The sequence below is a fragment of the Crinia signifera genome, chromosome 8 (assembly GCF_055691185.1).
Source record: "Crinia signifera chromosome 8, ASM5569118v1, whole genome shotgun sequence".
In the NCBI taxonomy this organism is placed as follows: Eukaryota; Metazoa; Chordata; class Amphibia; order Anura; family Myobatrachidae; genus Crinia; species Crinia signifera.
The window spans coordinates 15,020,450-15,047,742 of record NC_139224.1 but is presented as its reverse complement, the minus strand read 5'-3'; the positions used below and the strand labels follow the sequence as shown (position 1 = coordinate 15,047,742).

Below are 27,293 nucleotides of genomic sequence, written 5' to 3'. Positions count from 1 at the left end.
GCCCGCAATAATCACACCGTATGTCCCAAATAATCACACAACATGTCACCAACAATCACACAGCGTGCCCGCAATAATCACACCGTATGTCCCAAATAATCACACATGCCCCCAATAATCAAACAACATAATTACACTGCATGCCCCCAAAAATCAAACGCCATATTTACACCGCATGCCCCCAATAATCACACCTCATGCCCCCAATAATCACACCTCATGCCCGCAATAATCAAACAACATAATTACACTGCATGCCTCCAATAATCTCGCCGCATGCCTGCAATAATAACATTGCATGCCCACAAAAATCACACCACATACTCCCAGTAATCACATTGCATGCCCACAATAATCACACTGCATGCCCACAATAATCACTCCGCATGCCCGCAATAATCACTCCACATGCCCGCAATAATCACTCCGCATGCCCACAATAATCACTCCGCATGCCCACAATAATGATCCCACATGCCTGCAATAATCACAACACACCTATAGCCTATGGATTGTTATTAGGGGTATATATACTTTATTAATTGTATCTTCTCCATATATATACTTTATTAATTGCACATATATGCCACGTGCTAGCTGGATGTTGCTTATCACTATTGTCCCCTGGAATAAGAGTGTCATTGCCTCCGTACCAGCAGCATCTGCACATCCATGACGTTGGTCCCAGTTAATCCCGTCACCAGGAGATACTTTCCGCTTCGGAAGCGACTGAAGAAGCCGTTTGAATCACTTAGAATAAGCGTCTGATCGGCATCCAGCCCACTCTCTAAAGCCTGTGCCACAAGCTGCGGGTAGGCGAAAGCCCCTGCGGCCTCGGTTGGTCCATCCTGACCGTCTGTGCCCCCACTCAGAAACATTACCTCACAGCCCTTCATGCTGGTCTGAGATTTGTGCCATTCGGCGGCCACCCGCAATGCCAGCTCCTGGTTTCTGCCTCCTTTACCTTTTCCCTGCACCTGGACTGTGGTCTCCCCTCCAAAGAGGACGCAGACGGCATCTACATTACCGCCCGCTTTCAGCTCCTGGAGGCGGTCAGCGAGGTTCAGGTCGGGAATGTCCATCTGTGACGCCAGAGCCAGGACATCTTGCTCTAGCTCCCGTTGCTGAGGACTGGACATCAGAACCGAGCAGATGACTTCAGCTAGGGCGGCATAGAAACGGGAGACGTGTTTAACATCCCCATTGATGGCAGTGGAGAGCAGGAGGGGAACATAACCCAACTTCTTAGCTTCCTGCTCTGCCTCGCGCAGTGCAATCAGGTTGGACCCAATGAGGATGTTGTGGACGTGGCTGTAGTTGTTGGGATGTTCCGCAGGTGACCTGGAGCACAACGCCTCCTCTACCACCTCCGACATAGAGTCTCTCAGTCCGTACTTACTCAATATCCGCAGGCATTCCTCAGTGCTGTGCGAGCTGCAGATGGTGGGACCACTTGCAATGACGTCCAGGTCATCTCCAATAACATCCGATAGGATCAGGCTGACCACCTGGACAAGGCAGAAGCTGCATCAGTGTCTGAGGGATGATCTTACAGGAAGCAGATAATCGCATGTTACAAAGCAATGTGTCCCAGATGTAGGGAGAAATTTACCACGTTCTAAAAATGCAAAGAGGTGTTCTGTCTAGAATATGGGTTGCTAAGGGCAACATGAACACTCTCCAATTTTAGAAGCGTTAGAAAATTTACCCCGTAGTGTACACTGGCTTTGCCCAACGTGCTCCTATTCCCCATAGCTAGGTAGGTAATGGCCAGCGCTCCAGCTGCCTTGGTACTACAAATCCCAGGCTGCCTTGATGCAGTTTCAGCATGTCCTAACAGCAAAACTGTGGCAAGCATGCTGGGATGTATAGTTTCACAGCAGCTGGAGTGTTGCATGTTGCATACCCTTGCTTCATAGAGTGCAGACAAACATGAAAACGCTTGTATTTGATGATAGGAGAAAGTCTAGCACTATGGTGGCCCACATCGCACTCAACCGCCTGCAAAATCCTGTGTTACTCGTGCCATGGAGTCACAATGGCCTAACCAACACAGCCCACGGTCACTCTCCAGCCTCCGGCTGTCTCAGTACTAGGGGGGCCAATCCCAGGATCGGTGGGATCCCAGGATTTGGCCCTAAAAACGCCAGGATTTGAATCCCAGGATTGTACCTTCCAATCCAGGGATTAGCTGTGCATGCGCATATTTACCGCCGGGCAGCGTATTTGCAGCCGCTCAGACGCTGCCCAGGTGTTACCAACCCTGGCATTTGGTCTGTAGCGGATATGGAAGGCGAGGCCTGTGCAGAGTCACCTCTGACCGACATACTCGCTCCAGACCACACCTCTGAGTCCCGGCCCCACCGCCCTGTCTGCAACTTCGGCCGCCTGCCCTCCGGCTCTGCTGCTGCCACTAGCCCGCTCCTGGAGGCACTGCTGCTCTCTGCCCTGCGCATGGCCGCCCGCCCATGTAAGGGGCCAGGGCTTGTTTTTTGCCTCTGCTGAATTTGCTAATGTGTGTACTGCATTTAGAGATATCAAATGTCCTGTGATTGGCTTCCCTAGTCAGTATGTCCTCTGTAGGCCTGGGCTCTTCCCTGAGATCTAGGAGCCAGAACTACACTTTATGAAGGAACATTTGCTGCCTGTATGACAGCCTGATACCATTTCCCATACAGGGAGAGCGATTCCCCCACTCCTATACTGACCTGAGCAGGGTACGCGGCCCTAGCCAGTCCTCCTCCCTTCAGCTGTGACAGCGCTCTCCTCAGGGTGTTCAGCTCCTGTATGGATGCACCTCTCAGAGCCAGCTGCTGGGTCACTCTCTGCTTGTCCTGCAGGGTAAGGGGTGGTACAGGTGCTGGCAGGAGGGCCGAACCCCCACCTGGAGACAGAGATTTGGCATCAGCTGTATATCACATATACAGACAGCGATTCGCTACAAGGTTACATGTACACTGTAACACCGACGCATCTATGTTTGACCGCGGCTTCTAATAACAACTGATAACCCTGTTATATATTAATGTCAGAACTGTACTTCTGGGTTCTTTCTGCAGCAAGTGAAACTACATCTCTTTCTCTCTCACACATGCACAAACACAGAGGCAATCACAAGGTAGCAGGCTAGCTTTGGAAGCATTTGCTTCGAGTGGGCTTACATATACTGTATATGTGTACCCCGCTCTGCTCTTCCCGTCACCTGAGATGTGCACCAGTGATACCCCGCTCTGCTCTTCCCGTCACCTGAGATGTGCACCAGTGATACCCCGCTCTGCTCTTCCCGTCACCTGAGATGTGCACCAGTGATACCCTGCTCTGCTGTTCCCGTCACCTGAGATGTGCACCAGTGATACCCCGCTCTGCTCTTCCCGTCACCTGAGATGTGCACCAGTGATACCCTGCTCTGCTGTTCCCGTCACCTGAGATGTGCACCAGTGATACCCCGCTCTGCTCTTCCTGTCACCTGAGATGTGCACCAGCGATACCCCGCTCTGCTCTTCCCGTCTCACCTGAGATGTGCCCCAGTGATACCCCGCTCTGCTCTTCCCGTCTCACCTGAGATGTGCACCAGTGATACCCCGCTCTGCTCTTCCTGTCACCTGAGATGTGCACCAGTGATACCCCGCTCTGCTCTTCCCGTCACCTGAGATGTGCACCAGTGATACCCCGCTCTGCTCTTCCCATCACCTGAGATGTGCGCCAGTGATACCCCGCTCTGCTCTTCCTGTCACCTGAGATGTGCACCAGCGATACCCCGCTCTGCTCTTCCCGTCTCACCTGAGATGTGCCCCAGTGATACCCCGCTCTGCTCTTCCCGTCTCACCTGAGATGTGCACCAGTGATACCCCGCTCTGCTCTTCCTGTCACCTGAGATGTGCACCAGTGATACCCCGCTCTGCTCTTCCCGTCACCTGAGATGTGCACCAGTGATACTCTGCTCTTCCCGTCACCTGAGATGTGCACCAGCAATACCCCGCTCTGCTCTTCCCGTCTCACCTGAGATGTGCACCAGTGATACCCCGCTCTGCTCTTCCTGTCACCTGACATGTGCACCAGTGATACCCCGCTCTGCTCTTCCCGTCACCTGAGATGTGCACCAGTGATACCCCGCTCTGCTCTTCCCGTCACCTGAGATGTGCGCCAGTGATACCCCGCTCTGCTCTTCCTGTCACCTGAGATGTGCACCAGTGATACCCCGCTCTGCTCTTCCCGTCACCTGAGATGTGCACCAGTGATACCCCGCTCTGCTCTTCCCGTTACCTGAGATGTGCACCAGTGATACCCCGCTCTGCTCTTCCCGTTACCTGAGATGTGCACCAGTGATACCCCGCTCTGCTCTTCCCGTCACCTGACATGTGCACCAGTGATACCCCGCTCTGCTCTTCCCGTCTCACCTGAGATGTGCACCAGTGATACCCCGCTCTGCTCTTCCCGTTACCGGAGATGTGCACCAGTGATACCCCGCTCTGCTCTTCCCGTCACCTGAGATGTACACCAGTGATACCCCGCTCTGCTCTTCCCATCTCACCTGAGATGCGCACCAGCGATACCCCGCTCTGCTCTTCCCGTTACCTGAGATGTTCACCAGCGATACCCCGCTCTGCTCTTCCCATCTCACCTGAGATGCGCACCAGCGATACCCCGCTCTGCTCTTCCCGTTACCTGAGATGTGCACCAGTGATACCCAGCTCTGCTCTTCCCGTCACCTGAGATGTGCACCAGCGATACCCCGCTCTGCTCTTCCCGTTACCTGAGATGTGCACCAGTGATACCCCGCTCTGCTCTTCCCGTCACCTGAGATGTGCGCCAGTGATACCCCGCTCTGCTCTTCCCATCACCTGAGATGTGCACCAGTGATACCCCGCTCTGCTCTTCCCATCACCTGAGATGTGCACCAGTGATACCCCGCTCTGCTCTTCCCGTCACCTGAGATGTGCACCAGCGATACCCCGCTCTGCTGTTCCCGTCACCTGAGATGCGCACCAGTGATACCCCGCTCTGCTCTTCCCGTTACCTGAGATGTGCACCAGTGATACCCCGCTCTGCTCTTCCCGTCACCTGAGATGTGCACCAGCGATACCCCGCTCTGCTCTTCCCGTCACCTGAGATGTGCACCAGTGATACCCCGCTCTGCTCTTCCCGTTACCTGAGATGCGCACCAGCGATACCCCGCTCTGCTCTTCCCGTCACCTGAGATGCGCACCAGCGATACCCCGCTCTGCTCTTCCCGTCACCTGAGATGTGCACCAGTGATACCCCGCTCTGCTCTTCCCGTTACCTGAGATGTGCACCAGTGATACCCCGCTCTGCTCTTCCCGTCACCTGAGATGCGCACCAGCGATACCCCGCTCTGCTCTTCCCGTCACCTGAGATGTGCACCAGTGATACCCCGCTCTGCTCTTCCCGTTACCTGAGATGTGCACCAGTGATACCCCGCTCTGCTCTTCCCGTCACCTGAGATGCGCACCAGCGATACCCCGCTCTGCTCTTCCCGTCACCTGAGATGTGCACCAGTGATACCCCGCTCTGCTCTTCCCATCACCTGAGATGTGCACCAGTGATACCCCGCTCTGCTCTTCCCGTCTCACCTGAGATGTGCACCAGTGATACCCCGCTCTGCTCTTCCCATCACCTGAGATGTGCACCAGTGATACCCCGCTCTGCTCTTCCCGTCTCACCTGAGATGTGCACCAGTGATACCCCGCTCTGCTGTTCCCGTTACCTGAGATGTGCACCAGTGATACCCCGCTCTGCTCTTCCCGTCACCTGAGATGTGCACCAGTGATACCACGCTCTGCTCTTCCCGTCACCTGAGATGTGCACCAGTGATACCCCGCTCTGCTCTTCCCGTCACCTGAGATGCGCACCAGCGATACCCCGCTCTGCTCTTCCCGTCACCTGAGATGTGCACCAGTGATACCCCGCTCTGCTCTTCCCGTCACCTGAGATGTGCACCAGCGATACCCCGCTCTGCTCTTCCCGTCACCTGAGATGCGCACCAGCGATACCCCGCTCTGCTCTTCCCGTCACCTGAGATGTGCACCAGTGATACCCCGCTCTGCTCTTCCCGTTACCTGAGATGTGCACCAGTGATACCCCGCTCTGCTCTTCCCGTTACCTGAGATTTGCACCAGTGATACCCCGCTCTGCTCTTCCCGTCACCTGAGATGTGCACCAGTGATACCCCGCTCTGCTCTTCCCGTTACCTGAGATGTGCACCAGTGATACCCCGCTCTGCTCTTCCCGTTACCTGAGATGTGCGCCAGTGATACCCCGCTCTGCTCTTCCCGTTACCTGAGATTTGCACCAGTGATACCCCGCTCTGCTCTTCCCGTCACCTGAGATGCGCACCAGCGATACCCCGCTCTGCTCTTCCCGTCACCTGAGATGTGCACCAGTGATACCCCGCTCTGCTCTTCCCATCACCTGAGATGTGCGCCAGTGATACCCCGCTCTGCTCTTCCCATCACCTGAGATTTGCACCAGTGATACCCCGCTCTGCTCTTCCCGTCACCTGAGATGTGCACCAGTGATACCCCGCTCTGCTCCTCCCGTCACCTGAGATGTGCACCAGTGATACCCCGCTCTGCTCTTCCTGGCACCTGAGATGTGCACCAGTGATACCCCGCTCTGCTCTTTTTGTCACCTGAGATGTGCGCCAGTGATACCCCGCTCTGCTCTTCTCGTCACCTGAGATGTGCGCCAGTGATACCCCGCTCTGCTCTTCCCGTCACCTGAGATTTGTACAAGAGATACCCCGCTCTGCTCTTCCCGTCACCTAAGATGTGAGATGTGCGCCAGTGATACCCCGCTCTGCTGTTCCCGTCACCTGAGATGTGCACCAGTGATACCCCGCTCTGCTGTTCCCGTTACCTGAGATGTGCACCAGTGATACCCCGCTCTGCTCTTCCCGTCACCTGAGATGTGCACCAGTGATACCCCGCCCCGCTCTTCCCGGCACCTGAGATGTGCACCAGTGATACCCCGCTCTGCTCTTCCCGGCACCTGAGATGTGCACCAGTGATACCCCGCTCTGCTGTTCCTGTTACCTGAGATGTGCACCAGTGATACCCCGCTCTGCTCTTCCCGTCACCTGAGATGTGCACCAGTGATACCCCGCCCCGCTCTTCCCGGCACCTGAGATGTGCACCAGTGATACCCCGCTCTGCTGTTCCCGTTACCTGAGATGTGCACCAGTGATACCCCGCTCTGCTCTTCCCGTCTCACCTGAGATGTGCACCAGTGATACCCCGCTCTGCTCCTCCCATCTCACCTGAGATGTGCACCAGTGATACCCCGCTCTGCTCTTCCCGTCTCACCTGAGATGTGCACCAGTGATACCCCGCTCTGCTCTTCCCGTCACCTGAGATGTGCACCAGTGATACCCCGCTCTGCTGTTCCCGTCACCTGAGATGTGCACCAGTGATACCCCGCTCTGCTGTTCCCGTCACCTGACATGTGCACCAGTGATACCCGCTCTGCTCTTCCCGTCTCACCTGAGATGTGCCCCAGTGATACCCCGCTCTGCTCTTCCCGTCTCACCTGAGATGTGCACCAGTGATACCCCCTCTGCTCTTTCCGTCTCACCTGAGATGTGCACCAGTGATACCCCCTCTGCTCTTCCCGTCACCTGAGATGTGCACCAGTGATACCCCCTCTGCTCTTCCCGTCTCACCTGAGATGTGCACCAGTGATACCCCGCTCTGCTCCTCCCGTCTCACCTGAGATATGCACCAGTGATACCCCGCTCTGCTCTTCCCGTCTCACCTGAGATGTGCACCAGTGATACCCCCTCTGCTCTTCCCGTCTCACCTGAGATGTGCACCAGTGATACCCCGCTCTGCTGTTCCCGTCACCTGAGATGTGCACCAGTGATATCCCGCTCTGCTCTTCCCGTTACCTGAGATGTGCACCAGTGATACCCCGCTCTGCTCTTCCCGTCTCACCTGAGATGAGTACCAGCAGTAAGTGTTTCTCATCCAGCTTGTCAGCCAGCTTCCAGATAGCCCCTGCAGCTCTCATTGCTGCGTCATCAGGCATATTGTTTGCGGCTCCCTCCATTACCCGGACTGGGGACCCCGGAGACAGCAGCATATCCCTGCAATAACACACATTATACAGTATCAGAGAGGCCCGCTGGTATACGTGCCATGCTGTAGTGCCAGCACCTGGTATAAGTGTCATGCTGTAGTACCAGCACCTGGTATAAGGGCCATGCTGTAGTGTCAGCACCTGGTATAAGCGCCATGCTGTAGTGCCAGCACCTGGTATAAGTGCCATGCTGTAGTACCAGCACCAGGTATAAGTGTCATGCTGTAGTACCAGCACCTGATATAAGTGCCATGCTGTAGTGCCAGCACTTGGTATAAGTGCCATGCTGTAGTGTCAGCACCTGGTATAAGCGCCATGCTGTAGTGCCAGCACCTGGTATAAGTGCCATGCTGTAGTACCAGCACCAGGTATAAGTGCCATGCTGTAGTGCCAGCACCTGGTATAAGTGCCATGCTGTAGTGCCAGCACCTGGTATAAGTGCCATGCTGTAGTACCAGCACCTGATATAAGTGCCATGCTGTAGTGCCAGCACCTGGTATAAGTGCCATGCTGTAGTGTCAGCACCTGGTATAAGCGCCATGCTGTAGTGCCAGCACCTGGTATAAGGGCCATGCTGTAGTACCAGCACCAGGTATAAGTGCCATGCTGTAGTGCCAGCACCAGGTATAAGTGCCATGCTGTAGTGCCAGCACTTGGTATAAGCGCCATGCTGTAGTACCAGCACCAGGTATAAGTGCCATGCTGTAGTGCCAGCACCAGGTATAAGTGCCATGCTGTAGTGCCAGCACTTGGTATAAGTGCCATGCTGTAGTGTCAGCACCTGGTATAAGCGCCATGCTGTAGTGCCAGCACCTGGTATAAGCGCCATGCTGTAGTACCAGCACCAGGTATAAGTGCCATGCTGTAGTGCCAGCACCTGGTATAAGTGCCATGCTGTAGTACCAGCACCAGGTATAAGTGCCATGCTGTAGTGCCAGCACCTGGTATAAGTGCCATGCTGTAGTGCCAGCACCTGGTATAAGTGCCATGCTGTAGTGCCAGCACCTGGTATAAGTGCCATGCTGTAGTGCCAGCACCTGGTATAAGTGCCATGCTGTAGTGCCAGCACCAGGTATAAGTGCCATGCTGTAGTGCCAGCACCTGGTATAAGTGCCATGCTGTAGTACCAGCACCAGGTATAAGTGCCATGATGTAGTGCCAGCACCTGGTATAAGCGCCATGCTGTAGTGCCAGCACCTGGTATAAGTGCCATGCTTTAGTGCCAGCACCTGGTATAAATGCCATGCTTTAGTGCCAGCACCAGGTATAAGTGCCATGATGTAGTGCCAGCACCTGGTATAAGCGCCATGCTGTAGTGCCAGCACCTGGTATAAATGCCATGCTTCAGTGCCAGCACCTGGTATAAGCGCCATGCTGTAGTGCCAGCACCTGGTATAAGTGCCATGCTTTAGTGCCAGCACCAGGTATAAGTGCCATGCTGTAGTGTCAGCACCTGGTATAAGCGCCATGCTGTAGTGCCAGCACCTGGTATAAGTGCCATGCTGTAGTGCCAGCACCTGGTATAAGTGCCATGCTGTAGTGCCAGCACCAGGTATAAGTGCCATGCTGTAGTGCCAGCACCTGGTATAAGCGCCATGCTTTAGTGCCAGCACCTGGTATTACTTAGGAACAAATGATTAATGCAGCCCAAATATTCCATTTCATATATGTCTTACACATGATATATATGATACAGTGCTAGGCCTATCCCATAGGTAATGGCCAGGACAGATACCCAAGGTATGTTTCCTTACATTAACCCGCATCATACCTTTTTCCAGCTTGCGTCAGGCTCTCCTCCATGCCTTGAGGTATACTGATCACCCCTTGCACCAAATGCCTTCCCACAATCTGCTCTGCGGCGGCTGCCATGCCCAGGACCGCTTTGCCAAACCCCACCATGAAGAGATTCTTGTCCAGGGAGAACTCCTTCCCGCCACACTCCAGGACTGAGGAGCCGCCGGCATCCCTCACAGCCAGGGCCCCCTGTAACATGCGCGGAGGTAAGACGGCCGATACCGCGCTCCAAAATATACGGTGAGCATCTTCCTGTAGGGAGGTCATGTTCCGCACAGCGCCACGTGTCTGGCAGGAGAGGACACTTCGTAGGGATAAACTGCCCAATATCCTGGCCATGGGGGAGAGATACCTGCAGAGAGAGCAGTAGGAATCATGGGCATAGTTATAGGCATGCTGGGTAATAGACTGCACTGCAAAGGTCTCAAACTTGCATCCCTTCAGCTGTTGTGGAACTACATATACCAGAATACCCGGCCACACTTTTTTTACTGCCTAATAGAAAATTGGTGGCAGGACACTTGGGGTGTGTAGTTGCACAACAGCTGATACTAACAGGAGGCATCTATCTCCTACAGACGCAGCACTCGGATCCTCGCTGATACTAACAGGAGGCGTCTATCTCCTACAGACGCAGCACTCGGATCCTCGCTGATACTAACAGGCGGAGTCTATCTCCTACAGACGCAGCACTCGGATCCTCGCTGATACTAACAGGCGGAGTCTATCTCCTACAGACGCAGCACTCGGATCCTCACTGATACTAACAGGAGGCGTCTATCTCCTACAGACGCGGCACTCAGATCCTCGCTGATACTAACAGGAGGCGTCTATCTCCTACAGACGCAGCACTCGGATCCTCGCTGATACTAACAGGAAGCGTCTATCTCCTACAGACGCAGCACTCGGATCCTCGCTGATACTAACAGGAAGTGTCTATCTCCTACAGTCGCAGCACTCGGATCCTCGCTGATACTAACAGGAGGCGTCTATCTCCTACAGACGCAGCACTCGGATCCTCGCTGATACTAACAGGAAGTGTCTATCTCCTACAGACGCAGCACTCAGGTCCTCAATGATACTAACAGGAGACGTCTATCTCCTACAGACGCAGCACTCGGATCCTCGCTGATACTAACAGGAGGTGTCTATCTCCTACAGACGCAGCACTCAGATCCTCGCTGATGCTAACAGAAGGCGTCTATCTCCTACAGACGCAGCATTCGGATCCTCGCTGATACTAACAGGAAGCATCTATCTCCTACAGACGCAGCACTCGGATCCTCGCTGATACTAACAGGAGGCATCTATCTCCTACAGACGCAGCACTCGGGTCCTCACTGATACTAACAGGAGGCGTCTATCTGCTGCAGACGCAGCACTCGGATCCTCGCTGATACTACCAGGAGGCCTCTATCTTCTACAGACGCAGCACTCAGGTCCTCAATGATACTAACAGGAGGCGTATATCTCCTACAGACGCAGCACTCGGATCCTCGCTGATACTAACAGGAGGTGTCTATCTCCTACAGACGCAGCACTCAGATCCTCGCTGATGCTAACAGAAGGCGTCTATCTCCTACAGACGCAGCATTCGGATCCTCGCTGATACTAACAGGAAGCATCTATCTCCTACAGACGCAGCACTCGGATCCTCGCTGATACTAACAGGAGGCATCTATCTCCTACAGACGCAGCACTCGGATCCTCGCTGATACTAACAGGAGGGGTCTATCTCCTACAGACACAGCACTCGGATCCTCGCTGATACTAACAGGAGGTGTCTATCTCCTACAGACGCATCACTCGGATCCTCGCTGATGCTAACAGGAGGCGTCTATCTCCTACAGACGCAGCACTCAGATCCTCACTGATACTAACAGGAAGCATCTATCTCTTACAGATGCAGAACTCGGGTCCTCGCTGATACTAACAGGAGGCCTCTTTCTCCTACAGACGCAGCACTCGGGTCCTCACTGATACTAACAGGAAGCATCTATCTCCTGCAGACGCAGCACTATGATCCTCACTGATACTAACAGGAGGCGTCTATCTCCTACAGACGCAGCACTCGGATCCTCGCTGATACTAACAGGAGGCCTCTATCTCCTACAGACGCAGCACTCAGATCCTCACTGATACTAACAGGAGGCGTCTATCTCCTACAGACGCAGCACTCGGATCCTCGCTGATACTAACAGGAGGCGTCTATCTCTTACAGACGCAGCACTCGGATCCTCGCTGATACTAACAGGAGGCCTCTATCTCCTACAGACGCAGCACTCGGATCCTCACTGATACTAGCAGGAGGCGTCTATCTCCTACAGATGCAGCACTCGGATCCTCACTGATACTAGGAGGAGGCGTCTATCTCCTACAGATGCAGCACTCAGACACCTACTGTTAGTATCAGTGAGGAACCGAGTGCTGCATCTGTAGGAGATAGACACCTACTGTTAGTATCAGTGAGGAACCATCTCCCACAGGCTGCACTAGAATTACACATGATTTTGCAGCCACTTCCTTGTTTTGTTTTATTTACTGTAAATATAAATCTAGTTATGGCTGCATAAAACAATACAATGTAAAATAAGCAGTAATTAGAGAACAGGAGATGAGGTAGCGTGCATGTAACCTGTAGCAGGTCCGCTGCAGAGCCTGGAGATTAATCCCGCTATGTCAGAGCATTCCAGTGCTGCCTGATATATTCCATGTCCTGGGCACAGAACCACAGGAGCTCTCTCAGAAGTCTGAGCACCACACAGATGACTTCCCAGCATCTAAAGTCCACTGTTTGTTTACCCTCCCGAAGGCCAAAACTTTTCACTGTTATATTAATAATTAGCAAGTGCCAGCTAGCAGTATAATAGGGAAAGTAATACCAGTAAGCTATCAGTCCACTATGGCAAGTGCTGTTCTAAAAAAATATAATATAATAATATCTTCCAACTGCCCATACAGCCCGCGCCGGTGATTGACAGCCCAGTGGGCGGGAGCATGCTGATGTCAGTCCCAATGGATCGGGCAGCATGTATGGAGAGCGCGCTGCCCAATCCGTCTGTAGATATATCTATCCCAGTGTTTCCCCGGACACTCGCAGAGGTTCCCCGGACACTCCCAGCATTTCCCCGGACACTCCCAGTCTTTCTTGTGGCACGCCTGCGTTTTTCTTAGAACTCCCACCCCCAAGACGCCCTCTTCTGTCAGTCACCTTGCAAACGGTGTGTAATAAATAAAAAAAGTAGCAGGACATCATCGCAGAATGGCCTTGTGCATGCATACTATGAGCCGTACACGTGAAGTGTAAAGATAATCGGTCACTGTGCAAATTTGCACCCGTGCAATCATGTCTGAATGACCCCCATAGTCTGTAAGCGCACCTTCCATAACAATCATGCACTACACACTGGCCGAGTTAAGATGCAAGTTCTTTTTGTACATATATACGTCATGGCTTCTAACTGTCACTCCGTCTAGAGACGCAGTGACAGAGGGACGATGTCTGCTGTCCCTGACAGCAGACATGTCCCTGCATGCCCAGGGGGGGCTGCGATGCCGCCCCCCCGTCGGCGATCGCTGTGATTGGCTGTTCAGTGTGAACAGCCAATTACAGCGTTTTCTGTGTCACCGGCGAATAACGTTCGCCGGTGACACGGGATCGGAGGTGATTGGTGCTGTAAAGTACAGCACCAATCACCGCGGGGTGTAAGGGTGACACTGGTGTCACCCCACCTCACCCCGCCCGCCCCCAAAGGCCGTGATTGGTCCGTCGGACCGACGGACCAATCACAGCCATGGAGGGGGGTTTAAACTAACGGGGACTACACTGCAGACGCCATTCCGGTCTGGAATAGCGTGCAGTGCGGTCACCGTGCCCAGCTGTCGCCATTTACTGACCAGAACCTTGCTCAATACTTACCTGATCACTGCTTGGGATCTTGCTTCATCTTGTGACATCCTGTGCTGTGTTGTGCTGTGTTGTGCTGCTGCAGTGTCATCGAGTTAGAGAGAGAGAGAGATAGAGAGAGAGAGATAGAGAGGCCTAGTGACAGAGAGTGCTATATTTTGGGCTGCTGCAGTGTAATAGAGTTATAGATAGAGAGATAGAGAGAGATAGAGAGAGAGAGAGAGAGAGAGATAGAGAGATAGTGACAGATCGTGCTATATATTTTTTTATATAACTGACTGCTGCCCCCCCTTTTGTGCTGATCAGTATAAATTAACTGATCAGCAACTTTTTGGGGGCGCAGGGTATTTTTTATATATATATATATATATATATACCTGCTGCAGTGTCATAGAGTGATAGATAGTGAGAGATAGAGAGAGATAGTGACAGAGAGTGATAGAGACTGCTATATTTTGTCTGCTGCCCCCCTTTTGTGCACCCCCAGCAACTTTTTGGGGGTGCAGGGGTTATTTTTCATATATATAACTGTCAGTGCTGCTGCTGCAGTGTCATAGAGTGATAGATAGTGAGATAGAGAGAGATAGAGAGAGATAGAGAGAGATAGAGAGAGATAGAGAGAGATAGTGACAGAGAGTGATAGAGAGTGCTAAATTTTGTGTCTGCTGCCCCCGCCTTTTGTGCTGATCACTATATCTGAGGTGATCAGCAACTTTTTAGGGGTGCAGAGGTTTTTTTTTTTTTATATATATACCTGCCAGTTGCACTGTCAGTTGCACCAAAGGTTGTGCACCTGCTGCCCCTCACTGGTAATCAGTGTCGCATCACTGATCACCTTTTTTTTTTGTGTGTGTACTGTGGGGTCTTTTTTTAATTTTTTTTTTTACACACACTGTGATTTTGGGGGTGTCCTGTGGCCGCTGTGCGCTGATCAGTGACGTACATCACTGATCATCTTTTTCGGCACAGGGTTGATCTATTTTTTTTTTTTTGATCAAATTCCTGTTGCCTTTGAGCGCTGTTCAGTGACGGACGTTACTGACCAACATCTGTGCTCAATTTTTGGCGCAGGACCTTTTTTTTTTTTTTTTTAACCCCTTCAATTTTTTTTTTTTTTAAACCCCTTCATTTTTTTTTTTTTTTTGTATAAAGTATTTTTTTTTTCTGCACTACATACACACTACACACTACATACCCCCCTGGTTGAAATAAAGTTTGTACCCCCCCCTACACTATACACGTGTTGAAACATTTCACTACCAGTAACACAAAAATAAAAATGGCATCCCAAATGTCATCCCAAATGTCATCCCAGTCATCCAGAAGAATGTATTCAGTGGAGGAGGCATATGCCATGCTTGCTTCTGACTCTGACACAGCCAGTGATGCAAGCGGGGAATTTGAAGGATTCGCCTTAAGCTCCTCTTCCTCCTCTGGTGATGAGGGACCCCCTCAAAGACGCCCCCGTAGAGCAGCTGAGACCCCCCCCCCCCAATAATTGATCTCGTATGGACCCCACCACCAGACAATTTTGAGCCCCAGGTTCCTGAGTTTTTGGCCATGCCAGGAATCCAATTTGATTCCACAGGTCTCAGAGAAATTGACTTTTTCAAATTATTTTTCTCTGATGATTTTATAAATTTAATGGTGGACCAAACTAATTTATATGCCCAGCAGTTTATTGCTCAAAACCCCACGTCATCATTTGCTAGGTGGACCCCTGTAGATGCAGTAGAGATGATGACGTTTTGGGGTCTGGTGTTTCATATGGGCATAGTAAAAAAGCCAGAAATTAGGCAATATTGGAGTACAGATGTTCTGTACAGCACCCCATTTTACCGTATGGCCATGCACCGGGCTCGATTTAAGACGATCCTTAAATTTTTGCATTACAACGATAATGCACAGTGCCCACCCAGAGATGATCCCACCTTTGACCGGCTATTCAAAGTCAGGCCGGTCATTGATCATTTCAGTGCCAAATTTGAAGAGATGTACATCCCAGATAAATTCATTTGCATAGACGAGTCCCTTATACATTTTAAAGGAAGGGTTAAATTCCGCCAGTACCTTCCCAGTAAGAGGGCAAGGTATGGCATAAAAATGTATAAGCTGTGTGAAAGCACCTCAGGGTACACTCACAGGTTTAGGGTATATGAAGGGAAGGATTCAAGAATTGAACCGCCAGAATGCCCCCCCTCCCTCGTAGGTGTTAGTGGAAAAATTGTCTGGGATTTAGTGCACCCCTTCCTGGATAAAGGTTATCACCTCTATGTGGATAACTTTTACACTAGCATCCCCCTGTTTAAGGCCCTTGGTTCAAGAGGTACAGCAGCTTGCGGTACTGTGCGCAAGAACCAAAGAGGCCTCCCAAAAACGCACATTGCCCAAGTAATGAGAAGGGGTGAAAGCAGGGGAATATGCACGGAAAATATGTTGTTGGTCAAATATAAGGACAAGAGGGATGTCCTTATACTGACAACAATTCACGGAGACAGTACCACCTCCGTCCCTGTACGAGGTACCAGTACCCACACCTCAAAACCTAATTGTATCCTGGATTACAATAGGTACATGGGCGGAGTAGATCTTTCAGATCAGGTACTGAAGCCGTACAGTGCCCTGCGGAAAACAAAAATCTGGTACAAGAAGCTGGCCGTGTATATCATCCAGATGGCACTGTATAACGCTTACGTGCTATTCCGTTCTACCGGCCAGAGGGGGACATTTATGCACTTTCAAGAGGAAGTCATAAAGGGCCTAGTATTTGGGAACCAGCAGGCAGAGGGCCCCAGTACTTCTAGTACTGGCCCCCGTATTGTACCAGGGCAGCATTTTCCGAACGAAATCCCCTCCACTGCAAGAAAGGGCAGGACACAAAAAGGTGCAAAGTTTGCTATAAAAAGGGAATAAGAAAGGAAACTATTTTCCACTGTGAAACTTGCCCCGACAAACCCGGCCTATGTATAAAGGAGTGTTTTAAAATATACCACACATCTATGGATTATTAGGTTCATCATTTCACCGTGCTTCGGGGGTCTTGCTAATGCCACATAGCACCCACCAACATTCCACCAGAATCTGAGCTGCAAAATCCAAAAATCACTCCTTCCCTTCTGAGTCCTGCCATGCACCCAACTGGTATTTTTTGGTCACATATGAGGCATTGCCATACTCGGGAGAAATTGGGGCACAGATTTTGGGGTGCTTTTTCTCCTTCATACCTTCTGAAAATGAAAAATTTTGAGCCAGAACTGCATTTTTGTGTAAAAAAATGTAATTTTTCATTTTCACTGCCCACTTGTATCAAAATTGGTGAAACCCCTGGGGGTTTGAAATGTACACTATACCCCTAGATGAATTCCCTGAGGGGTGTAGTTTGCAAAATGGGGTCACTTGTGGGGGGGTTCCACTGTATTGGTGCTTTGGGGGTCTTGCTAATGCGACATAGCACCCACCATCATTCCACCAGAATTTGTGCTGCAAAATCCAAATATCACTCCTTCCCTTCTGAGTCCTGCCACTTTTTGGTCACACATGAGGCATTGCCGTACTCGGGAGAAATTGGGGCACATTTTGGGGTGCTTTGTCTCCTTCATTCCTTCTGAAAATGAAAAATTTTGAGCCAGAACTGCATTTTTGTGTAAAAAAATGTAATTTTTCATTTTCACTGCCCACTTGTATCAAAATTGGTGAAACCCCTGGGGGTTTGAAATGTACACTATACCCCTAGATCAATTCCCTGAGGGGTGTAGTTTGCAAAATGGGGTGACTTGTGGGGGGGTTCCACTGTATTGGTGCAACATAGCACCCACCATTCATTCCACCAAAATCTGTGCTGCAAAATCCAAAAATCACTCCTTCCCTTCTGAGTCCTGCCATGCACCCAACTGGTATTTTTTGGTCACATGTGAGGCATTGCCGTACTCGGGAGAAATTGGGGCACAGATTTTGGGGTGCTTTTTCTCCTTCATACCTTCTGAAAATGAAAAATTTTGAGCCAGAACTGCATTTTTGTGTAAAAAAATGTAATTTTTCATTTTCACTGCCCACTTGAATCAAAATTGGTGAAACCCCTGGGGGTTTGAAATGTACACTATACCCCTAGATGAATTCCATGAGGGGTGTAGTTTGCAAAATGGGGTCACTTGTGGGGGGGTTCCACTGTATTGGTGCAACATAGCACCCACCATTCATTCCACCAAAATCTGTGCTGCAAAATCCAAAAATCACTCCTTCCCTTCTGAGTCCTGCCATGCACCCAACTGGTATTTTTTGGTCACATGTGAGGCATTGCCGTACTCGGGAGAAATTGGGGCACAGATTTTGGGGTGCTTTTTCTCCTTCATACCTTCTGAAAATGAAAAATTTTGAGCCAGAACTGCATTTTTGTGTAAAAAAATGAAATTTTTCATTTTCACTGCCCACTTGTATCAAAATTGGTGAAACCCCTGGGGGTTTGAAATGTACACTATACCCCTAGATGAATTCCCTGAGGGGTGTAGTTTGCAAAATGGGGTCACTTGTGGGGGGGTTCCACTGTATTGGTGCTTGGGGGGTCTTGCTAATGCGACATAGCACCCACCAAAATTCCACCAGAATCTGAGCTGCAAAATCCAAAAATCACTCCTTCCCTTCTGAGTCCTGCCATGCACCCAACTGGTATTTTTTGGTCACATGTGAGGCATTGCCGTACTCGGGAGAAATTGGGGCACAGATTTTGGGGTGCTTTTTCTCCTTCATACCTTCTGAAAATGAAAAATTTTGAGCTAGAACTGCATTTTTGTGTAAAAAAATGTAATTTTTCATTTTCACTGCCCAGTTGTATCAAAATTGGTGAAACCCCTGGGGGTTTGAAATGTACACTATACCCCTAGATGAATTCCCTGAGGGGTGTAGTTTGCAAAATGGGGTCACTTGTGGGGGGGGTTCCACTGTATTGGTAAAGAAATTTGTGCCTGCGCTGGCTGCTTCCAAATAATTGTATCAGACGTTTCTCAAAAAAGTATAAACAATTTATTAAAATATACACATAAATAAAATCACACTACATATATTAGCTGAGAGTCCTTTTTGTTTAAGGTATTGTCTCACTGAGAGCGATATCGCAAATGCTAGCTGAGAATACTGATAATAAAGTGCTGTGCAATTTATATTACCATCCTGGTCGGTCTGGAAGATATTTGTATGCCAGAGTCGGGATCACAGTCCTGAATTAGGCCCTATGACGGGCGGGGGTATATCACTCCCCTTAGAAGATGATGTCCTTTGGAGACTGGGATTTAGGGATCATGCAGGTATCCCAAAGGCTGGAACTCCAGTGTTTTTCCAAGCAGGACTTCTCAAGGTGGTGAGTGGCTGTGTCCCTTTAAACAGCAATAGATTTTCAAACGACCAAATTTTGGATGTGTCCCATTGGGAGAAATATGGGGTATCAGGCACCGGGTCTCAGCAGCACAATAGGGGTGTCTTTGGCAAGGCTTTTTCCATTTTCCACTGTATTGGTGCTTGGGGGGTCTTGCTAATGCGACATAGCACCCACCAAAATTCCACCAGAATCTGAGCTGCAAAATCCAAAAATCACTCCTTCCCTTCTGAGTCCTGCCATGCACCCAACTGGTATTTTTTGGTCACATGTGAGGCATTGCCGTACTCGGGAGAAATTGGGGCACATATTTTGGGGTGCTTTTTCTCCTTCATACCTTCTGAAAATGAAAAATTTTGAGCCAGAACTGCATTTTTGTGTAAAAAAATGTAATTTTTCATTTTCACTGCCCACTTGTATCAAAATTGGTGAAACCCCTGGGGGTTTGAAATGTACACTATACCCCTAGATGAATTCCCTGAGGGGTGTACTTTGCAAAATGGGGTGACTTGTGGGGGGTTCCACTGTATTGGTGCAACATAGCACCCACCATTCATTCCACCAAAATCTGTGCTGCAAAATCCAAAAATCACTCCTTCCCTTCTGAGTCCTGCCATGCACCCAACTGGTATTTTTTGGTCACATGTGAGGCATTGCCGTACTCGGGAGAAATTGGGGCACAGATTTTGGGGTGCTTTTTCTCCTTCATACCTTCTGAAAATGAAAAATTTTGAGCCAGAACTGCATTTTTGTGTAAAAAAATGTAATTTTTCATTTTCACTGCCCAGTTGTATCAAAATTGGTGAAACCCCTGGGGGTTTGAAATGTACACTATACCCCTAGATGAATTCCCTGAGGGGTGTAGTTTGCAAAATGGGGTCACTTGTGGGGGGGTTCCACTGTATTGGTGCTTGGGGGGTCTTGCTAATGCGACATAGCACCCACCAAAATTCCACCAGAATCTGAGCTGCAAAATCCAAAAATCACTCCTTCCCTTCTGAGTCCTGCCATGCACCCAACTGGTATTTTTTGGTCACATGTGAGGCATTGCCGTACTCGGGAGAAATTGGGGCACAGATTTTGGGGTGCTTTTTCTCCTTCATACCTTCTGAAAATGAAAAATTTTGAGCTAGAACTGCATTTTTGTGTAAAAAAATGTAATTTTTCATTTTCACTGCCCAGTTGTATCAAAATTGGTGAAACCCCTGGGGGTTTGAAATGTACACTATACCCCTAGATGAATTCCCTGAGGGGTGTAGTTTGCAAAATGGGGTCACTTGTGGGGGGGTTCCACTGTATTGGTGCTTGGGGGGTCTTGCTAATGCGACATAGCACCCACCAAAATTCCACCAGAATCTGAGCTGCAAAATCCAAAAATCACTCCTTCCCTTCTGAGTCCTGCCATGCACCCAACTGGTATTTTTTGGTCACATGTGAGGCATTGCCGTACTCGGGAGAAATTGGGGCACATATTTTGGGGTGCTTTTTCTCCTTCATACCTTCTGAAAATGAAAAATTTTGAGCCAGAACTGCATTTTTGTGTAAAAAAATGTAATTTTTCATTTTCACTGCCCACTTGTATCAAAATTGGTGAAACCCCTGGGGGTTTGAAATGTACACTATACCCCTAGATGAATTCCCTGAGGGGTGTACTTTGCAAAATGGGGTGACTTGTGGGGGGTTCCACTGTATTGGTGCAACATAGCACCCACCATTCATTCCACCAAAATCTGTGCTGCAAAATCCAAAAATCACTCCTTCCCTTCTGAGTCCTGCCATGCACCCAACTGGTATTTTTTGGTCACATGTGAGGCATTGCCGTACTCGGGAGAAATTGGGGCACAGATTTTGGGGTGCTTTTTCTCCTTCATACCTTCTGAAAATGAAAAATTTTGAGCCAGAACTGCATTTTTGTGTAAAAAAAATGTAATTTTTCATTTTCACTGCCCAGTTGTATCAAAATTGGTGAAACCCCTGGGGGTTTGAAATGTACACTATACCCCTAGATGAATTCCCTGAGGGGTGTACTTTGCAAAATGGGGTGACTTGTGGGGGGGTTCCACTGTATTGGTGCAACATAGCACCCACCATTCATTCCACCAGAATCTGAGCTGCAAAATCCAAAAATCACTCCTTCCCTTCTGAGTCCTGCCATGCACCCAACTGGTATTTTTTGGTCACATGTGAGGCATTGCCGTACTCGGGAGAAATTGGGGCACAGATTTTGGGGTGCTTTTTCTCCTTCATACCTTCTGAAAATGAAAAATTTTGAGCCAGAACTGCATTTTTGTGTAAAAAAATGTAATTTTTCATTTTCACTGCCCAGTTGTATCAAAATTGGTGAAACCCCTGGGGGTTTGAAATGTACACTATACCCCTAGATGAATTCCCTGAGGGGTATAGTTTGCAAAATGGGGTCACTTGTGGGGGGGTTCCACTGTATTGGTGCTTGGGGGGTCTTGCTAATGCGACATAGCACCCACCAAAATTCCACCAGAATCTGAGCTGCAAAATCCAAAAATCACTCCTTCCCTTCTGAGTCCTGCCATGCACCCAACTGGTATTTTTTGGTCACATGTGAGGCATTGCCGTACTCGGGAGAAATTGGGGCACATATTTTGGGGTGCTTTTTCTCCTTCATACCTTCTGAAAATGACAAATTTTGAGCCAGAACTGCATTTTTGTGTAAAAAAATGTAATTTTTCATTTTCACTGCCCACTTGTATCAAAATTGGTGAAACCCCTGGGGGTTTGAAATGTACACTATACCCCTAGATGAATTCCCTGAGGGGTGTACTTTGCAAAATGGGGTGACTTGTGGGGGGTTCCACTGTATTGGTGCAACATAGCACCCACCATTCATTCCACCAAAATCTGTGCTGCAAAATCCAAAAATCACTCCTTCCCTTCTGAGTCCTGCCATGCACCCAACTGGTATTTTTTGGTCACATGTGAGGCATTGCCGTACTCGGGAGAAATTGGGGGCACAGATTTTGGGGTGCTTTTTCTCCTTCATACCTTCTGAAAATGAAAAATTTTGAGCTAGAACTGCATTTTTGTGTAAAAAAATGTAATTTTTCATTTTCACTGCCCAGTTGTATCAAAATTGGTGAAACCCCTGGGGGTTTGAAATGTACACTATACCCCTAGATGAATTCCCTGAGGGGTGTAGTTTGCAAAATGGGGTCACTTGTGGGGGGGTTCCACTGTATTGGTGCTTGGGGGGTCTTGCTAATGCGACATAGCACCCACCAAAATTCCACCAGAATCTGAGCTGCAAAATCCAAAAATCACTCCTTCCCTTCTGAGTCCTGCCATGCACCCAACTGGTATTTTTTGGTCACATGTGAGGCATTGCCGTACTCGGGAGAAATTGGGGCACATATTTTGGGGTGCTTTTTCTCCTTCATACCTTCTGAAAATGACAAATTTTGAGCCAGAACTGCATTTTTGTGTAAAAAAATGTAATTTTTCATTTTCACTGCCCACTTGTATCAAAATTGGTGAAACCCCTGGGGGTTTGAAATGTACACTATACCCCTAGATGAATTCCCTGAGGGGTGTACTTTGCAAAATGGGGTGACTTGTGGGGGGTTCCACTGTATTGGTGCAACATAGCACCCACCATTCATTCCACCAAAATCTGTGCTGCAAAATCCAAAAATCACTCCTTCCCTTCTGAGTCCTGCCATGCACCCAACTGGTATTTTTTGGTCACATGTGAGGCATTGCCGTACTCGGGAGAAATTGGGGCACAGATTTTGGGGTGCTTTTTCTCCTTCATACCTTCTGAAAATGAAAAATTTTGAGCCAGAACTGCATTTTTGTGTAAAAAAATGTAATTTTTCATTTTCACTGCCCACTTGTATCAAAATTGGTGAAACCCCTGGGGGTTTGAAATGTACACTATACCCCTAGATGAATTCCCTGAGGGGTGTACTTTGCAAAATGGGGTGACTTGTGGGGGGTTCCACTGTATTGGTGCAACATAGCACCCACCATTCATTCCACCAAAATCTGTGCTGCAAAATCCAAAAATCACTCCTTCCCTTCTGAGTCCTGCCATGCACCCAACTGGTATTTTTTGGTCACATGTGAGGCATTGCCGTACTCGGGAGAAATTGGGGCACAGATTTTGGGGTGCTTTTTCTCCTTCATACCTTCTGAAAATGAAAAATTTTGAGCCAGAACTGCATTTTTGTGTAAAAAAATGTAATTTTTCATTTTTACTGCCCAGTTGTATCAAAATTGGTGAAACCCCTGGGGGTTTGAAATGTACACTATACCCCTAGATGAATTCCCTGAGGGGTGTAGTTTGCAAAATGGGGTCACTTGTGGGGGGGTTCCACTGTATTGGTGCTTGGGGGGTCTTGCTAATGCGACATAGCACCCACCAAAATTCCACCAGAATCTGAGCTGCAAAATCCAAAAATCACTCCTTCCCTTCTGAGTCCTGCCATGCACCCAACTGGTATTTTTTGGTCACATGTGAGGCATTGCCGTACTCGGGAGAAATTGGGGCACATATTTTGGGGTGCTTTTTCTCCTTCATACCTTCTGAAAATGAAAAATTTTGAGCCAGAACTGCATTTTTGTGTAAAAAAATTTAATTTTTCATTTTCACTGCCCACTTGTATCAAAATTGGTGAAACCCCTGGGGGTTTGAAATGTACACTATACCCCTAGATGAATTCCCTGAGGGGTGTAGTTTGCAAAATGGGGTCACTTGTGGGGGGGGTTCCTAACTTTTAGCATCTTATGGTGCCTAGAAACCTACATGGTGCCTAAAAAATAATCTCATAAAAAGGAGGCTCCAAAATCAAGTAGGTGCTCCTTCTATTATGAAGCCTGTGGTTTGGTCAACGTGCACACTAGGGCCACATATAGGATATTTATGAAAACAAAAGAATTGGGGGAATCAATTTTTAGTCACATTTCTCTAGTAAAATGTACTGTGTTCCTTAGAAAAATGTATTCAAATTGCAAATCTGCAAAAAAAATGAAATTTTGAAATTTCACCTACACTTTGTTTTAATTCCTGTGAAACACCTAAAGGGTTAACAAACTTCCAAAATGCTGTTTTGAATACTGTGAGGGGTGCAGTTTTTGAAATGGTATCATTTATGGGGGTGTCTCACATACAAGTCCCTCAAAGTCACATCAGAACTGAACTGGTCCCTAAAAAAATCAGTGTTTGAAATTTTCTTGAAAATTTGAGAATTTGCTATTCATATTGTAAGCCTCCTAGTGTCCAAAAAAATTAAAAGGAAGTTGAAATAATGATGTCAACATAAAGTAGACATATGGTCTATGTTAGTTATTAACTATTTTGAGTGGTATGATTATTTGTCTCACAAGCAGAAAATTTAACATTTTGCAAATTGCTAAATTTTCCATTTTTTTACGACATTTTGGTATTTTTCACAAAAAAACACAGACTGTATTGACCCAAATTTACCACTAATTTGAAGTACAATGTGTCACGAAAAAACAATCTCAAAATCACTGGGATAAGTAAAAGCAAAAAAAAGTTATCCCCACTTAAGTGAGACATGTCAGATTTGAAAAAAAGGGCTCTGTCAGGAACGCAAAAACTGGCTCTGTCAGGAAGGGGTTAAAGCAGCAATCATACAAGGCAAAACCAGGTTGCTTTTGCGTTGTAAATGATTAAGAAAACAGGCAGTGCCGCACAAATCCCCGAACTCCGAGGCCATTACATGTAGCCCCAGATGTCATGGACTCTTTTACCATCAGGAACCTGCCACTACTGACCACAACTACCGTGCACCCAGCGGCACACTCACCGGCTGCGCACTAGTTGTAGGAGAAAAGTCACTGCCGCCACCAGCGTCCTTTGCCGGCATCTGGGACCACTGCCATTTGGCTATTAGTACAGCTGCTGCAGCACCTCTTCCCTGGCTGTTCCCATTGACTTCTTACTCTGAATCAGAGTTGCAGGCACAGTGTTGGCACACGGTTTTGTGTGTAGCTCTCTCCTGGAGGTCACAGAAGTACAGCATTTAATAGAAGGCGGACAGGATATTGTGAGTAGAATGATGTACACTATACTGCTACTAAATAGGCAATAAAAGTTACTGTTACACATCCGTATATGCCACATGCAGCTGGAATGTACGAAGGTTCTACCACAATACACATGCTATTTATATAGAGTCAAACTGTAGTAATTCATAGAAGCACTTAAAATATTACTGCACCAATACTGGAAGATGTCTGAGCACTTGGGGACAAGGTGACCAATCCAGGGAGGGCATAGGCTGCACTCAGCCAATCAATAAGAATAATATATGACCTTGATGGCTAACCTTTATACTCCAGCTGTTGTTGAACCACACAATCCCAGCATGCTCTGCATCAGATTTAGGATGGCCAAATAGCAAAACTGAAGCAGAGCATGCTGGGATGTGCCCCCCCCTGTCGGAGCATCAGCAGTCGGGATTCCGACGTCAGGATCCCCCCTGTCGGAACCCCATACCACAAACGTGCAATATATATATATTCCTATTACTTAATACAGCAGTATATCCCTATTGTCTCTAGCACACAGCGGCAGAAAACAAAGGCACATTGACCTCCTGCTGGCCAAGGAATGCAGCAGCCAAGGTAACACCACTCCTACCTGGCAGAGGCCGGAGGTATTCATGTGATTAACAGTCTGTATTACACAACCATGCTGTTGGTGAAGTGGGCCTTATTCAGACCGGATCGCACGGCTGTGGACGGCCTGCAGTACGGGGGTGGTAACCTGCTGTTTTCTTGGCGTGCCAGGTAAAACACAGGTGCGCCCAGGTGGTTGAAATGAGGGTGCGTCATCATCTCCGGCCCCCGCTTTGTAAGTCCTGAGCTACACACAGACTGCACACCATGTAAAAAACATTAAACGGAGAGCGAAGAGATTTGCAGCCATCCGCAGTATATGCTAAGCAATTTGAAGGTTTGCACGGAGCTGGATTTCCCTCTTGCAGTAGACTTATACCTGATCTCAGAGCTACAAAAATTAGCAGCCGTGCGGCCAGGTCTGAATCAGGCCCAATACCGCAGAAACCCACTTTTTACATGTATTGTACAATACAGCGGGCGCACTGTGCTCTAATACAGTTACTCAGCAAGTTTTTGGAAGCCATTTTGGTAGTTTTCCATGTGTGGATCAACAGTCAATAGGTCAAAAACCAAACAGGCACTAGGTTGATATTGTCAAAAGGTTGGCATAGAAATGGTTGACTTTGAAAAAGGTCAACAGGAAAAAAGTAGTCACGTGAAACGGTCGACTTGAGTTTTTCACGGTTTCTGTTGTCAATGTTGATGCCTGTCGATATGGACCTCCACCTAGGAATACCCTCAAATGGCTCTGTTACCGCTGTGCTCAGCACTGTTTCCATGTCAACCTTTTTTCAATGTCCACCTAGTGCATGTAGACCTTTTGGTGTCGACCTTTTATTCATATACCAATTTTTCTATGTTTTCTGTGAATAAATGCAAGTGACAAAACCTGTGAAGCGCGTCAGCACAGAGGTTCTGGCGGAGACCACCTGCTTGCTGATGCTCTGAATACATTCACAAAAGAGAAGTCGCCATGGGGCCCCTTACAGACCCTGGTGGCCCACCCATGTAGCTACATCACCAGCACTGTGGTTTAATGTGAACTGGGGGAGGTCTGTACAGTGCGTTTCGCACATTTGTAGCACTGGCATTTATACATTATTCTGAATAACATCGCCGCCATATCATACATAAGTGTATTCAGTAGGGGTCCCTAATCCTGCCCTGCCAAACAATGCCTATAATTCTGGTCAGGGAAGATGCATATTTATCATATCACCGAGGAACTGCACCAATAACAGCAGTACCCCAGGATCTGCCTCCTCTGAATCCAGCATCATGGAGGACAGATCAGTGCCCTGAGGATGGGAAGAACCCGTGTCAGTCTAGGTAGGTAATTACTAGTTACAAAATACACAGCGGACAAGTTCAACAGCTACAGCCAGACTCACAATTAATGGGAAAAGGGAATAACAAGGAGTTACCATGCCACACACAAGATGGCGTCCCCCATGTACCAAAGACAGGGCGCCGCGACCTACGCGTCCGAACATTCCACAGCACGCAAGC

General features: G+C 48.7%; 1 protein-coding gene across 4 annotated transcripts; it reads right to left on the bottom strand.

Moving 5' to 3' along the window:
* Window positions 1–510: 510 nt before the first annotated feature.
* Window positions 511–27,275, bottom strand: GLYCTK (glycerate kinase). Of its 4 annotated transcripts, XM_083155796.1 has the most exons (6): window positions 27,176–27,275; window positions 24,968–25,159; window positions 9,866–10,243; window positions 7,950–8,101; window positions 2,709–2,884; window positions 511–1,508 (listed from the first exon to the last, which is right to left on the bottom strand). In XM_083155796.1, exons 3-6 carry the CDS (start codon window positions 10,228–10,230, stop codon window positions 639–641), a joined length of 1,563 nt encoding a protein of 520 aa, XP_083011922.1. In that variant the 5' UTR covers window positions 10,231–10,243; window positions 24,968–25,159; window positions 27,176–27,275; the 3' UTR covers window positions 511–638. The 4 variants fall into 4 exon arrangements, with proteins under 4 accessions (XP_083011922.1, XP_083011920.1, XP_083011923.1 ...); XM_083155794.1 differs by lacking the exon at window positions 24,968–25,159 and having other exon boundaries at window positions 27,209–27,273; XM_083155797.1 differs by lacking the exon at window positions 24,968–25,159 and having other exon boundaries at window positions 27,176–27,211.
* Between the last annotated feature and the right edge of the window lie 18 nt (window positions 27,276–27,293).